Source organism: Leptosomus discolor, chromosome Z (genome assembly GCF_034619465.1).
Source record: "Leptosomus discolor isolate bLepDis1 chromosome Z, bLepDis1.hap2, whole genome shotgun sequence".
In the NCBI taxonomy this organism is placed as follows: Eukaryota; Metazoa; Chordata; class Aves; order Leptosomiformes; family Leptosomidae; genus Leptosomus; species Leptosomus discolor.
Window position 1 is genome coordinate 5,247,296 of NC_141419.1, and position 15,020 is coordinate 5,262,315.

General features: G+C 58.8%; 1 protein-coding gene across 5 annotated transcripts in view; it reads right to left on the reverse strand.

Annotated features, from left to right (window-relative positions):
• MACF1 (microtubule actin crosslinking factor 1) overlaps positions 1 to 15,020 on the reverse strand; it is a 145,292-nt gene that overhangs the window by 96,175 nt on the left and 34,097 nt on the right. For 3 of the 5 annotated variants that reach the window (XM_086479561.1, XM_086479559.1, XM_086479560.1), the window contains exons 2-6: positions 13,457 to 13,518; positions 12,254 to 12,343; positions 9,486 to 9,563; positions 7,632 to 7,724; positions 1,065 to 1,231 (exon numbers count right to left, since the gene is read on the reverse strand). In XM_086479561.1, coding sequence (XP_086335687.1) covers positions 1,065 to 1,231; positions 7,632 to 7,724; positions 9,486 to 9,563; positions 12,254 to 12,343; positions 13,457 to 13,518 — 490 coding nt within the window. Of the gene's footprint in view, positions 1 to 1,064; positions 1,232 to 4,204; positions 5,216 to 7,631; positions 7,725 to 9,485; positions 9,564 to 12,253; positions 12,344 to 13,456; positions 13,519 to 15,020 lie in introns of those variants that run through there. The other 2 variants (XM_086479557.1, XM_086479558.1) reach the window with 1 other exon arrangement.

The following is a 15,020-nucleotide window of genomic DNA, read 5'->3' on the forward strand; positions in this document are numbered from 1 at the left end:
GACCTGGGCTGCAGCACCTCCCCAATTCATCCACTTTGGGAAGGGGATGTTCAGGCTGTGAAGGAAAACCTCCTGTGCTCCTCTGGGACCTGCCCTTTCCAGCACCCGCTCTGTATCCAGCATCCCAGCCCGGGACTGCAAGCCCTCCCTGGAAGGAGGTGCACAAAACAGCCCCAAAGCGGGGTGGTCACACCTCTCAGGAGGAGGCAGGCAGAGACCTTTTTCTGCAGCAGAGTGGCAGGGAGGGGGCAGGCAGGGGTGCCAGTCCTGTGCTGGGAACAGAACACCACCAGCAAACTGCAGCGCACAACGAACCGCAAACGAGCTCAGGGGAGCTGAGAAAATCCCAGTCTCTGTGCACCAGGAGCCTGCTGCCCACCACGTACGCCATCTCCTGTCTGCAGGAGCCTTGCCTGCCCTTCCCTGCTAAACCCTGCCTGCTCCTCCCAGCCACAAGCGAGCTCAGAGCAGTGCAGGCGGGCAGTGCTATTTCGAGCTACCAGGAGATGCTTTCTCATGATGCCTTTGAGATTCTCCTGCAGGCTCTCAAGGCCGTGCCAAGTCCCCTTGACCAAGCAGCCAGGGTAGAGGCCGGCCCTGCTGGCCCCAGCTCTGACCTGCTGCCTATGCTGAGCAGGCAGAAGGTGTGTAGGGCTATGTTGTCTCTCAAGGAACTGAGAGAGGTTTAATTGCCGCTTGAGAGCTCCAAGATCCTTGGATGAAAGTGCAGATGGAAGTGCTGCTATTCATGGGGAGCAGAAAGGGCAGCACTAACACACAAAACCTGCAGCACTCCCAGTTTAAAAGCTTTTCTTTTTTGCCTCCCCAGTCTCATTCAAGATGTTTTTTCTTGCAACTTGATGTATTTGTTGCTCTTTCTAAGCATCGCCCCCCCCAGCTACCTGGTAGAAGAGATGATTTCCAGGTAAAAGACACTTGCTCCCTGCAAGCCTCACCTACATCTCCAAGCATTCATCAACTGCAGTGGTGGGTGGGGACCCCCAGGAGATCCCCAGCCCTTCCTCCCACCCAGACAATGTACTTCACTGCTTCTTCCTGCCTACCTGTATCTGTGGATGAGCGCGTTGAACATCTTCCCATCGCTCCAGCATGATGAGAAGTTGGTGCACTTCACCCCGATGTAGCCCGCCGTCACCTTCTGTGTCCACAGAAGCAGCTTCTCCTTGGCCGACATATCCCCTGACTCCCCACTGATGTAGATGTCGGAGATCTGCAAGGAAGCGGCACAGCCACGGGGTGATGCGGGAGGAGGAACGACCACCAGGCATGTCCAGCCTCTGTGAACTTGCCCGAGACCTGGCAGCTGCCAGGAAGGACAGGGGGAAACTCCTGGTCATCATGGGGGAGAGGTGACCCCACAGCTGGCAGAGGTGGGAACAGACCACTGGACCTGCAGGAGAGCACTGGGGTGTGAGGTGTGGCATGGTTTGGGCAGACTGGAGACGGAGGCAGGCAGGTGAGGGAGGCACAGCCCTTTGCCAACCCCATTTCACAGCGGCCCAAGATGTTGCCTGGCCACACGTGCAGCCCAACCGAGCCCGGCTGGCACACGAGCCGCCACCGCCAGACCCCAGCTTCCCACCGAGCTCACCGGAGCTGCTCCTCCGCCCAAGCTCCACTCTCGGGAGCAGCTCCTGCCACACGTGCCCTGCGCACACCGGAGAGCAGCGCCGCGCTGCCGGTGACAAGGCCCGGTGCATTACACCGGCACCGTCCCCCCCAGCCAGAGCTCAGGGGACACCTCACTGGGAGCACAACGCCTGGGCAAGACGGGGGCCCAGGCGGGTCCCTTCCAAACCCAAACACACTGTGCCAACAGCAATGCTTGTGCGCCCTCCTGCTCAAACCTGCTCCTGCCCAGCACCCACCGCGAGGAGCCCCAGCACCCTCGGACACCCAGGGATCATGCAGGAACAGTCAGTCCCATCCAGCAGCACCCATGGCTGGGTGGTGAGGGAACACCCAAAAGGGGACCACTGATGCCATCCCTTGCTCGGGCTGCCAGCATGGTGGTGGATGCTCCACCTAGAGCATCATGTTGTAAGAAAAATACCAACTTAAGAAGTGAGAAACAGCGCTCGGAGGTGCTGTTTGAAAGGACGTGTGGGGCAGAGGTCTCTCCCCGACCTCCAGCCAGCAGAGCTGCTTGGAGCAGGGCCACCTGCTCCATCCTGGGGGGGAAAGGAAGGATGGGGAGAAGGCTGTCGCATCCCCCCTCTGCCTTGCTGTGCCTGGAGAGGCAGGTGCCAGGGGGTGCTGGTGGCAGGGGTGCCGTGACCCACTTCCCCAACAAAAGAGGCCGACAGTCACAGACTCCTCTTAGACAGACGCACAGGACTGGCTGCGAATCCCAGACTTGCACGTGACAAAACGCACGTGTCTCCGCATGCCAGCATATTGCTGATTGGCACGGCTTCTTCCTCGCCCATCCCCACCCCCAGCTCCCCAATTAGTACAATTACCTCCCCTTAATTAAGGGGCAGACAAAGGGGAGAATGCGAGCTGCTCGTATTTTCCAGGGCGCCTGTGGAAAGGCAACGGCGGGCCGTTCGCTTGCTGGATTCCTCCTCCCGGCACTGCAAGGAGAAGGTGTGCCAGGACCCAGCCCTACACACTGCCCCTCCATCCTGAAAACGCCCAGTTGCTTTATTTCCCCCCCAAAAAGACGCCCAGTTGGGTGCTGGCATTGCACAGGTCCCAGCTGCCAGAGACCCCTTTGCAGGCAGGAGGCAGGGACCTGCAGGATTAGCCACCTCTCCCACCGGCGGGGAGGATGCTGCCGAGGCACAGCGAGCGACGGTGTAATTGGTATGCTGCAGCTCACCTCCCGCTCCGGAGCCTGATACGCTCATCACACACAAAACTGCTCTTTGTCAGCCACCGCCACACCGCCGGCGGCACTGCCTTTAACTCCTCCAGCCCCGGGGCTGGGTTTCCTTAGGGATGTCAGGACCCGGCACCCAGCCGGGATGGATAGGGTGATGCGCTGGGCGAGCAGCAGGATGAGACCCTCGATGCCTGCAGGGAGCAGGGAAAGACCCACAAACCTCCACCTGCCCGACACCCCCTTATTAACTGGCAGCACTTAATTTAAGAGCAGAATGAAGCCTTCCATGAACCCACCCATCAGCTGTGCCCCACCTGGGCTCTCCAGTGCCACCGCCCATCGGGAAAGCTCCTCACAGCACCCAGCTTAAATAAATCCTTTATTTTTAATCATTCACACAGCACTGGGGTTCTCCAACCGCTGGGCCTTTCCCCGAGGGCATCCTTGCAGGAGACCCCCCTAGAGATGCGCTTACAGAGGTGCAGGATGCGGCACCAGCTCCACCCTCCTTTCTTCACATGTCTGTGTCAGGACAAAGATTTAGGGAGGCACCAGCAAGAAGAGAGAGCGGAAACTCGCGGGACCCAGGGCCAGCCCCTTTCAAACCCTTCCAACACCAGCCTCGCACATCAAGCAACCGGTGGTAGGACGCTGAAGGCCAGATGGTGGCTGTGACACTGGTCCCAACCCTGCAAAGGTAGCGGGGGCCACAGCCCCTTTCCTGCCACTCCAACCACGTGCTCGTCCTGAGGTGCGCAGAGCTTGGCCAAACGCAAGGGTGCCTTCAGCCCGTCCTGTCACCCTCAAAGAGCAACCTCCAAACAGCAACAAGAGGCTCCAAAACACAGCACCGTCCCCTCCTCTTCCTCTCAGAGTCCCCTCGGAGCAGGCAGAGCCCCCACGCCTCCACATTCACTCACTGCTGCCCGCCTGGGAGCTGAGCACTGGCAGCAGGAAGGGGACACCCCAAACTCACCCCAGACCCAGCAGCCCCGAAGGCACGTGTGCCACCAGCGACAGCAAGCACGCTGCTGACAGCAAATGCAACGGCGCAGAGAGCCCGTGTGACCACCGGCCGCACCCACCGGCTCCGGCGAGAGCCGCTCTCTGGCTGCCCGTGCCAGGAGCAGAGGACAGGACGGGTCAGTCCCCGGGGGATGCTCTTCCTGGTGGAGATGCTCAGAGGGGAAAAGGCTTCAGGAGCTTTCTACACCAGAGTCCTCCCACCCACGCTCAGCACGAAGTTGCACCTCACCAAGATGACCATCCCCAGGGGCCACCAGGATCTGGGGTCCACTGAACCAGGTCCCCCCACCCCGCTCCAAAAAGGGGGCGAGGGTACACGCAGACACTGACCATTCCTCCGGCTGTCCCCGAGCTCCCCCTCCAAGCCAGACCCTCCGCAGTGAGCCTGTGGCCACCTTCAGAGGGAGATGCCGCAGTCCCACCAGCTCCAGTGCCCTTCGCCGGCCAGCGTGCCGGGTCACTGCCGTACCCCGAGGAGCTCCGGGCCACGCCACCACTGCGCCCGCTGAAGGAGGACGGGCTGCGGGAGGTCGGCGGTCCATGCCCATCTCCCTCCCCAGCCCGAAATGACGGCAACCCTGAGGTTCTCCCCCCACTGGGGTTTTCTAGCTGATCCACCATAGGGGACGGTGTAGACAGCTCCGAAACAGTGCCCGGCTCTGCTGTAGAGGAGCAAGTCCACGCGGCGCTGGAGCTGGGATCGTTGCTGCCTCCTTTCCCCCAAGCATCCAGGGCGCTGCCGGCCCCCCGCTCCCGGCTCTTCGCTGGCTCCTCACTGGACACGGCACTCCCTGGGGACAGGAGCTTCTCCGCACGGCCATCGGTTCCCCCGCGCAGGGGCAGCAGCACGGCCCGGCGGCTGCCCGCACCGCTCCTCTGCAGCTCGACCAGCCGACTCACTGCCTTCTCACAGCCCTTCTCAGCTGGGTTCTCCAGCAAGCGGGCGATGACAGTGGTGCCTTCCTCCGGGGAAGCCCCTGCCGCACCCGGCCACTGCGGCTCCAGCACCAGGCGAGCTTTCTGCACCTCCCCCTGAAACCGCTCCTTCACCTGCACGATGAGCCCGGGCTGCAGGGCCGCCGGGCTGGGGTCCCCCCCGTGGTCCCAGCTCCTGGTGGGCTCCTCTCCTCCATCCTGCCGGGCGGCTGCTTTTGACTTCGGCGCCTCTTCATCCTCAGCCACCTCCAGGGCCGGGGGCTCCTCCTGCGGAGCTGCCTCCGGCATCGCTCTCCTCTTCCCCCTCCGCCTCCGTTTAAAGCGGACCCTTTTTTTGGGAGACAGGGGTGCCTTTCCCACAGCTTTTTCCTTCGGCTCTTTAACGCAGCCCAGAGAATTCCCCATCTCCTCCTCGGTGCCGGCAGTAACGCAGCTAAGCGAGTCGCCGGCTCCCGAATAAATCCCAAGCCGGGCTTCATTGGATCAAACACACGCCATACACTGTGCCGTGGACTGCGCCTCGCCACCGCTCCCTCCCGCCAGCCCTGCCGCTGCCGCCGCCGCTCCAGACAGCCATCTTACAGCCTGGGCGCTGCGAGAAGACAAATTCAAAGCATCTCACTGCAGTTCAGAAATCACTTGACCTAAAAGCAGAGGGAGCGGGGATTGGCTGCGGCGTCCTTCTCTCCAAATATGAGGTAATTGGAGCACGGCCCTCGCCAACACAAACAGGGAGCAGGAATCAGGCAGCGGAGCGGGGAGGGGGGTGGGAGAGGGTGGGGAAGTGGGGGATAAAACATAACAAAACCCCGGGAAGGTTGGCAAAGGTAGCATAAAGGAAGGGGTGGGAAAGAAATGGGGGAAAAAAAAAAAAAGCAGGGAGGAGTCAGAGCAGCTCTGCGTGCACACCAACGGGGACGCGGAGCTGCTGTGCCGGCTCCCGCAGGGGTGTTTCTCTTCAATTCGGGAGGTTTGCTCCTTAATTTTTAATGCCAAGAGCCCCAACAGACCAGCTCACGTGCCCACCCCTCCTGCCAGGCTCACCCAGCTCGGGGCATGGGGGGGCAGCCCAGGGTGCCCTGGGGTCTGGGCATCGCTTCAGGGAGCCGCAGTTGCGGGGTCCCGACACGTTATGGTAGCAGCGATGCTCCCCATCCCAGTCTGGCCCCATGTCTTGGCTCTATCCCACAGCTCCTGCCTCAAACACCACCGAGGGCAGGGGTTCCAGGAGCTTGCAGCATCCCAACTCACTCGCCAGCTCAGAGGGACCACAGCAGGATAACATGCACCAAAAGCAGGGATGAAACAGAAAATGGGGAGCAGGGGGCATAAAGATGGGGAGACTGAACTCAGCCCCAGCAATCGGGGCTGGGAGGGGAGAAACACTCAACGAGGAACAACCCAGGAGATGACAAAGGGATCCAGTGACCCCAAGAGCTCCCAGGGCATGAGGCAGCCCCCAGGGCAAAGGGGACAGCCCCCACACCTTCACCGCTCCAGCTCCCCGCAGAGCTGGCAGTGCCCAGGCTGCACACCAGCACCAGCCCACCCTAAACCTCTCCCCGGGTCTCTCTGAGCCGCCTGCCCCCAGGCAGCAGCACTGGGACACGGGAGATTAAGAGGTTCACAATGGAGCTACAACCCCAGAAAAAATCCCGTTAGCGCAGGCAGGGAGAGGATGCGCAGGCTCGCCAGCACCAGCGCAGCTCCCCTGGGGGCCCCTCATCACCCACCCTGTCCCCCACGGCATGGAGGGGACCCAAGACCTCCTGATCTCCCCTCCTTGGTCTCCTGCAGCAGAGGATGCACCAGGGCAGGGCCACCTCGAGGACAGCGGGGACAGGATGCCACCAGCCAGGGCCCCACCAGAGATGACGGTGACTCATCAGCATCCAGACCCTGCTCGACCCCGGCTGCTTCCCAAGGCCAAAACACTGGCAAAGCGCCTCGTCAGCCGCCTTACACCCCATTTATCCCCGTGCTCCCCCCAAAAGCATCTCCCCAAGGCGTTGCCCATTCCACCTCCAAAACCTAAAATCTTCCTTACGAGGTCTCAAAGCCAGCGCTAGTCTCATCTGGAAGATGCCAGTGGGGATACAGCAGGGAGCCGGGACACAGCAGCTCCCGCAGGCTCGGTGCCGCGGTGGAGATGGCCCCAAAGCTAATGCCACGTCGCTAACGAGCTGCTGACAGCAGCACCGCTCAGCAAGTCCCACACGCACTGGTGGCATTAGGGGCCACGCGTCACCCCCCTGAGGGCATCAAAGCTACAACTGGATAATTTTTGCAAGAGCATCTACAGCGCACAATTGCTGGAGACAGTCCTAAGTACATTCCCCAGCACCCCAGCTGGGTCAGAGAGCTTCTTCCATCCCTGTCCCTGAACCGCTGTCATGCAGCTGACATTTTCCATCCCAACAGAAGATCTCGTGGCTGCACCGACCACCCAAAGGGCCGGGAGCGCCTCAGGATAACAGCCCCGTGTGGGAGGGAGCTCAGCCTGGCCCCTTCCAAGTTTGCTCTTCTCCTCCAGAGACTTCAGCTGAGCAAACAGCTACCGCCAACAACCCTGGTGCCAACCGGGAGGCCACCGCACACAACCCATCATTAATGACTTCATTATGCAAATGATGAGAAAAGGGTGTTGCTATTCTCCAACACTAAGTCTCCATGACACTGCAATGTGTGTTGATCCCCCGGACCGATCGGCGTGCCAGCGTCGCCACAAAATATGCAGAGGGACGGACGCCAGCGCCCCGGGGAGACAACGCGCTCCCACCATCCACCCCGCGCCCTTCAACAAGAAACTCTCATGGCCTACCTGGAAGTGGAGGATGATCGTCCATATGAGTCCCAGGGTGAGCTTGGGGTTGCCGTCCGTAATGTCATCGTTGCGAATGTTCACCAGTTTCACCTGAAGGAGAAGCAACAGGGTCAAAGCTCCCCATCAGCCTCACCCACAGAGAGCAGGGGGATGTGTCCCCCACCACACTGTCCCCCAGGGCCACCTCAAGCACTCCAGCGGGGAGCGGACCTCTGTGCTTTCCAAAGAGGCAGCAAGGCCACCCCATGCCCTGGCTCGGGAGGGCAAGGAAGGAAGGATTTTTCACGTCTCTAGCACTCTCCATCTAGAAGTGCTTTCCCAGCACTTAATGGCTTTATTTCAGCTCACATGGAGAAGTGCCTCGTCCCCGAAACCCTGAGCACTAGTGCATAATTTAATAGCTACAGACCACAGAGCATGGTTAAAAGAGGACATCCGAGCTTTATTAACTCCTCCTGGGTTCACAACCAAGCTGCTAATCAATCAATCCTAACAAAGGCAGAAATGCCAGTGTTGCCCTCACTGAGGGTCCTTTCCCAGCACCCACCAAAAGTCCCTGTCCTGGCAAACTCCGGCCCCACGCAGTCCCAGAGCTGCTCCCTCTGGGCTGCGTTGCTCTGGGGGTGGTTTAAACGCATGTGCAGTCCCCAAACCATGCGGAGATGTCTGCAGCACCGGGAGCAGCAGCCTCGGCACTTCCAGCAGATGCAAACTGGAGCGGTGCTGCCCGACTGCTGCTCCTGCTCTCCTTGTAGCCATCTTCCCGGGAGATGCCACATGTTTTGGGCTCTTCTCCCCCGGCAGGCTCCCCATGGGGGAGTCCCCGCTCCCCAGCACACAACAGGATCCCGTGATCAGTCTCTAGTAGGAGCATCTGGGGTAAGACATCCCAGCAAAGCCACTGCCACCAAGCCATCATGCTTCAAAGGAAAAAGCTGTTTCATCCAAGTAGAGAAACAAGCTCCCAAGAGCCCCTGGCAAAATGTCTCTATCAAGGGGCTGGGGAGGAGCTGGAAGTGGCTCACCCTCCCTGGAGTGGGGTGCGTGCTCAAATTTATTCAGTGCCCTCAGGCCAGCAGAGAGAGAAGTCTCTGCTTCAGCATGAACTGGTGCAATTTATCATCGTCTTGGCGTATGGGGAGCATCACAGTGGGGAGACCTGACCCAACAGGCGGAACAGGACACCCAGCCCCGGGGCTGCGGGGGTTTCGTTTCACCTGCAGAGCCAACAAGTCTCAGGATGCATCCCACCGCTCTGGGAGGGATCTGCCCAGATACACAGGCACTGCAGGGTCAGCACTTCCCAAAAGCCCAGCGGAGGGAGCTTGCCCTCCGAAAGCCAAAGGGCGACGCTGCCCAGACCCAGCACGGGAAGACGGTATGTCCGTGCTGCCATCCCGAGGGGTGATGCCACACCTGGCTGTGCCAGCACCAAGGCTGTGGCTGCGTGGGGCTGGGCAGCTGCCACATCTCCCCCACAGCTGGTAGGAAGGTACGGATATGCCCCAGCCACCCATTCCCCACCACTAGGATCTGCCGGGGAGCCCCAGGTGAGGCTTTTGGGGCACAGAAGTGACTGTCCGGAACATTTGCAAACCCCTTCCCAGAACTGGAGTCTGGTCCCTCATTTTGATACTAGTTTTTGCACCGCACGGGTGGTTCTGAGAGTGCACAAAATCTACGGGGAAAAGTCCCCTGACAGCCATCCTCACCCAGCACTGGCAGCATGGGGATGGGCACGCCCAAACACAGGCTGACGCTGCTTCTTGACACCCTTCCCGAGCCCCAGCCAGGAGAAAGAACCACAAATCACCCAGCCCTGCTTCTGGATGAGTCTAAATCAGCCCTTACCTGTCGCTGCTTCAGGAAATCCAGGGCGATCTGCACGTTCTGCAGCCGGTGGAAACGCATCCGCCCCTTCTCACGCGGCTACAAGAGAGAGGCGGCAGCTTCAGGGCAAGCTCACGAGGCCGGGCCGGCAGCACCCCACATGCACAGCCACCCCCTGCATGCCCCCAGGAGCCACTTGCGGCAGCCCCCCACGCTCAGTGTGCTGGTGCGACCCCCCCCACCCGTGCACTCCACACACCCTGCTCTATCTTCTTGCTCTGGAGGCAAATAAAGTCATTGCCAAGCACGATCCTGCTGGAAGAGGGCAAAAAGGCCACGGTGGGGGACGGAGGCGGGAAGACCCTGAGATCTCAACCTCCCCCGAGGGTCTGTGCCCAGGCTCCCAGCTGCGCCCTGCATGGCTGCCCGCAGCAGGCAGGATCAGCTCAGCCTCTGAGATGCCAGGGCAGGATCTCACCCACCCCACGGTCAGTCAGATAAGCTGGGAAGAGGGCTCGGCAAAGACAGGTTTACTCGAGCGGGTACAGAGTCTGACCCATCCAGGTGGAAGCAGAGGCAGGTCTGTTCCGCAGCAGGACATGAGGACCCAGGCAGGGACCGGCTGCAGGTCCCCACTGATGGCAGAAAAGCCCTGACCTCAGCATCAGCCCCGGCAGAGCCGGCTCCTCCCGCATGCGGGCAGGGGCTGCTGCTCCAGGTACCACCTCTGAACCCTTGGGGAGGGGAGAAATGAGATGCTCTGGGCTGTGCTCATCGCCGCTGCTGCTGGCGGGGGATTTTCTGAGGTACCCGGCAGCTGAGCCGTGGTCAGGGGAAGGGTATGGGATGCTGGTGCCTTGAATCAGTAGGAGGGGGAGGACTGATGCCCAAATCCTGATCCTAGTCTCAATATAAAGTGTCACCAGGACGCTCTGAACTGCTAGGACACCCCAAGTCCTCCAAGTCATCTTCCTTCCCCCGCCTGAAGGGGAAGAGCTGTCCCTGCAAGGGGAACATCTCCAGGGCTGCAGGGGACCAAAGCCTGTCAGGAAGGTGCTACAGCCCCAGCTCCTCCTGCTCTGCTCCAGGTGGGAGGTGACACCGTGCACAAGAGAATCACCACGCAGAGCAAGGAGGGTGGAAAACACACCTTCTCTTACACCTGAGCAAGGTTTTGAGGTCCGGCTCCTTGGGGGCAACCCTCAGCTGGGGCCAGGCTGTGCTCACTCCCACCTCCACTCGCATGCACGGGGTTGCTGGTCGTACCCCGGACCCCATGGTGGCACCAGCCCCCCGAGACGGTGCTTGTGCCCAGAGTCTGTCCATGCAGTGCGAGGTGAGCAGCCATCGCAGCGGCCCCCTGAGGGCCGAGCAGGAGGGGGCCCAGCCGAGAGCAGCGTGCAGGACCCGTTCCTGTCCCCTCCCGCCCCGTGGGGGGGACACATGCTGTCACACCAGGTGGGTGGCGTGCCCTGACTGCAGGCCGACACTGCAATGCACGCGCAGATAATCCAGTTAACGTGAACACAGCCCGGTAACGAGGACCACGGCATCGGGTGCTTCTCCGCTCTTACAGCTTCCCCTCCGCAGACCCTCGCTCGGGGTGACCACCCCAGGCAAGCTGGGTGGGTTTTATCAAAAACCCCAGCGAAAACCAAAGAGAGGGGAAGATCGGAGCCCCCAGTGATGCTGGGCTGCACTGGACTATCCGACGGCACTCCAGTGTCTGCCAGGGATGCGCTGCGGCTGGGGCAGACTCAACCTACTTCTTCATCATCATCATCTTCCTCCTCACGCTCTTCGCTGCTTGCACGGCACCAGGCCGGCGCTCTCACCAGGCGAAGGCTCCTCTGAGCTGGCGGCTCTATTTGCTAACGAGGACGGGAGGGACAGCGGCGACAGGAGGGTGACACAACAGGGAGACAGAATGGAAACCAAAATGCAACACCCAGGTAAAAGGAAAAACAAAAGAGCTGGGACGAAGGCGGCTGGATCTCCGGCACACCCTGGGCTCGAGCACAGAATTTTCCCCCCCGGCTTTGAAAGCCGAAGGGAAGAGAAGGAAGCTGTCTGGATTACAAGTAGCTCAATCCAATTTTTCAACCCCCACAAAAACTGATTTGGCATCTCTGGAGGGTAACAGAGGGAGTTGGGAGATCTTTGCCCAGATCCTATTTTAGGGAAAAACTAAAATAATTCCTGCTGTGCTACCCTGTTGCAGCAATCGGGATCTTCCCAGCGCTGAGTGAATGTGTCAGTCTGAGAAGGAGGAGGAGGAGGAAGGAGGGGGACTCTTGATGCTTAAGACAGGAAGAGGTTTGCACGCCACCAACTGCTACACATCCAGCCTGTGCAGGAGTTGAGCACGGGTCAGGAGTGTCAAATCTGAGTTAAACTGCTGAGCACACTGTCACAGAAACAGTTTTAGTCAAAGCCACTATTATCTGTTATTTTAAATATTGGGGGGGGAAACCAAGGGGTTGGGGGTGGTTGGTTTTTCGTTTTTGTAAGCCTTCACAAAAAAAGGGCACCACAAGCCAGCGGCTTTAATCACATGCTTTGGTGGTATCCAGGAAACCAGCCTGGGGGACAAGGGTTTGAGTGAAAATAAGTAAACTAATAATAAATAATAGTAGTAATAATAATAAAACAATGACAGACATTTGAAAACAAAACTATGGCATAAGAAATGACAGCTGATGGCTGGGAGCAGAGCAGGGAGGAGGACAGAGGGGGGGGCTCGGGGAGGACGGGGGCAGCAGCATCAGTGCCCAGCCCTGGGGACTTACCAGCTTCACTCCCGACAGCACCTCCAGGAGGGAGATGAGGTTGTGGCCATCTCGCAAGTCTTCGTAGAGGTCATTGATGTGCTTGCGCACCTGAGGAGGAAAAGCCATCGGATTCACTCACCCTCCTGCGCTCTCCCGCTGTTTGCAAGAGTGTGGGAGGAAGGCAGGAGCGTCTGCAAGCAGACTTCTCCCTTCAAGCCACGTCCATTTAAAATGGTTATTCGGGAATTACCGCTAAGGAAAGCAGCCTCCCATTTCCCAAATGGCCTGACAGAAGCTCCTGCCAATTTAATGCACGAAATCAAACTGTTAAATCGTCAGTACTCCAGGCAATCCTGTAATATTGCACACAGACCTCTGCAGAAAGGGTAACTCAATCCTGAAGCGGTGGTTTAACTGCTTACACCACCTTACAGCATCTCCCAAAACACGGCTCCTAGCTTCTGTCTGCCAGCAGAGGAGGTTCCTACGGGGCAGCACGGCTGCGAGAGCAGGCTGATCACAGGCAGCCTCCGTACCTGCTCTTCCCTCAGACACCCAGAATTCAGAAAGTAGCCAAAAGCTTGACGCAGAAGTTTGCAAAGCTGGCAGGAAAATAGTGTGATACCTAATGCCCAAATGACCATTTTTTCCTCCTTCGTTTTTTTTTGGTAAACGGAGAATTAATTAAAAAACACTTGGCATTAACCAAGAAAAGCAGGAGGCACCTTGCGGCGCGATGTTAATCCTGCTTAGCTACCCACGGCTGCAAGCATCTCCCTTCACATACTTTGGGGCTCCCCTCCACACAGGAGCATCCCTCAAAAGACAAAAAAGCCCTGACAAGTGGGTACGCAGGGGGAACAGCCCCATGCTGGGATCCCCTCCTTCACCCCCAGCCACCCCCAGCCCCAAGCAGGAGGATGCACAAGCCTCCAGTTCAAGCAAGGAGCGGGTGCTGAGGAGGCAAACGTAACAAAAAGTGCTGCGTGGTGATGTTACAGTGCCCTCCAAAGGCACCAGCACATTTCCACCACAACCGTCTCTGCTCTGAGTACAGATGCATATGAACACTCAAACCCAATGCAAAAATTCCCAGACAAAAAAAAACAAACAAACCTTAAAAAAAAAAATTTAAAAGGCATCTATCTGCCAGTCCTGAGCCAGAACTGACAGACAGACGGGTCATTCAACTGCCTTTATAATAAAATACGTGACTCTTACCTTCATCAAGTGTTTATTGACCCATTTAGTGAAGGTTTTCTTTTGGACTCTGTCCCGTTCATCTGTCAAAAGAAGACAAAAGCAGCTCTCGGTCAGTGTTTCTCATGCAGAAACTCAAATGACTTTGAAATGAAGGGAAGAGACAGAGGAATCGCCGCCGGTGCCAGGACTGCCGGACGGATCCTGCACCCGCGCAGGGGAACAGAGGCTGCTTATTCACGGGTTGGTGCGGGTTGGGGCTGTTCACGCGGCTCCGACATCTCGCCCAGGCAGGGAGGTAGGAGCATCGCACAGCTCGAACAAATTACATTGGTTTTTCTTGGGAAAATAGTGTTATTAGAATAAAAGCAGGGTGGATGATTGGGATGGGTATAGCTGCAGCCGGCAGCAGCAAGTGAACTCCCAAAATGTGTCCCCCTAGCTGGGGGACCCGCTCCTTCCCACCCCTCCCCCCGGAGGCAGTGAAGGGAGGGAGGTTGGGTTTGCCTGAGCCCCCCCGCTTTAGGAGGGCATCCCCCTCCCCTGCCCGCTCCCGGAAGGCTTTAACGCATTATATAAACCCCACAGATGTCCCGTAACAGGCCCTTGCCGGGCACTGGCAGCGTGTGCAATTAGCAGCTTATTCTGTCGCTGTATTTTTGGTTCATTGGATTGTCAGGATTTAATGTTTATTTCTGTCCCGCAGCTCAGTTGAGGGCACCCTGGCTGGACACTGGGAGCTCTGAACGCGAGCAGGACAGGATGACAACGTGGGTGCCGTCCCCAGGGGGTCCCAGTCCCCCAGTAGCCGCAAGGGCGGCTGCCAGCCCCATGGAGCGACGGGATGGGAGATTTGTGGCGATGCCAAGCAGCAATGTTGGGATGGAGGAGCTGTTGGCTGGCTTTGCCCTGCCTGTTCTCGGTGCAAAAAATAACACCACGTGAAAAACAAAGGTAAACAAAGTGAAAGGAGAGGGGATGAGATGGGGCCACACTGCTGGAGGGTCCCACAGGGCACAGGGGGGTCCCGCTCAGCCCCCACCTCCCCACGCCCAGGCAGCGAGGAGGGCTCAGGGGAATCCCGGCAGTCAGCCCAGTGCCAAATGGGATCGCCAGGTTTTAACATCATTATCTCAGAGGAAAGAAAGCATCTCAGTACTGACCCATGGTACGTGACCCCAAGCTCCCGAGTGCTGCCTCATCCAGCCCAGGGGACCCCTGGGATACAGCGGGAAAGGACGAGCCCCGCTACCCAAAGACATCCCTTTGACATCACACTCCACCAGGTAGAAGCACTCCTTGCTTTGGTTTTAAGCCAAAAAATTAAGAAAAGGAAAAAAAACAAGATCTCTCAGCCCAGGCTCCCCAGCCACACTGCATGTCCTGCCCGGATGGTCCCACGTCCCTCTTCCTGGGGTGGGGGGTCCCTGCACTGGCCGGAGGACCCTCAGCAAAGCCTCCGCACGTCTTTCAATCCATGCAGATTTGAAAGCACCACCCGTCATCTCTCCTCCTCCTCACCTACCCCATGGCTTCCCCCATCCGAAAGCACCACAGTAAAACACGCGGCACGCCACCGGCACGT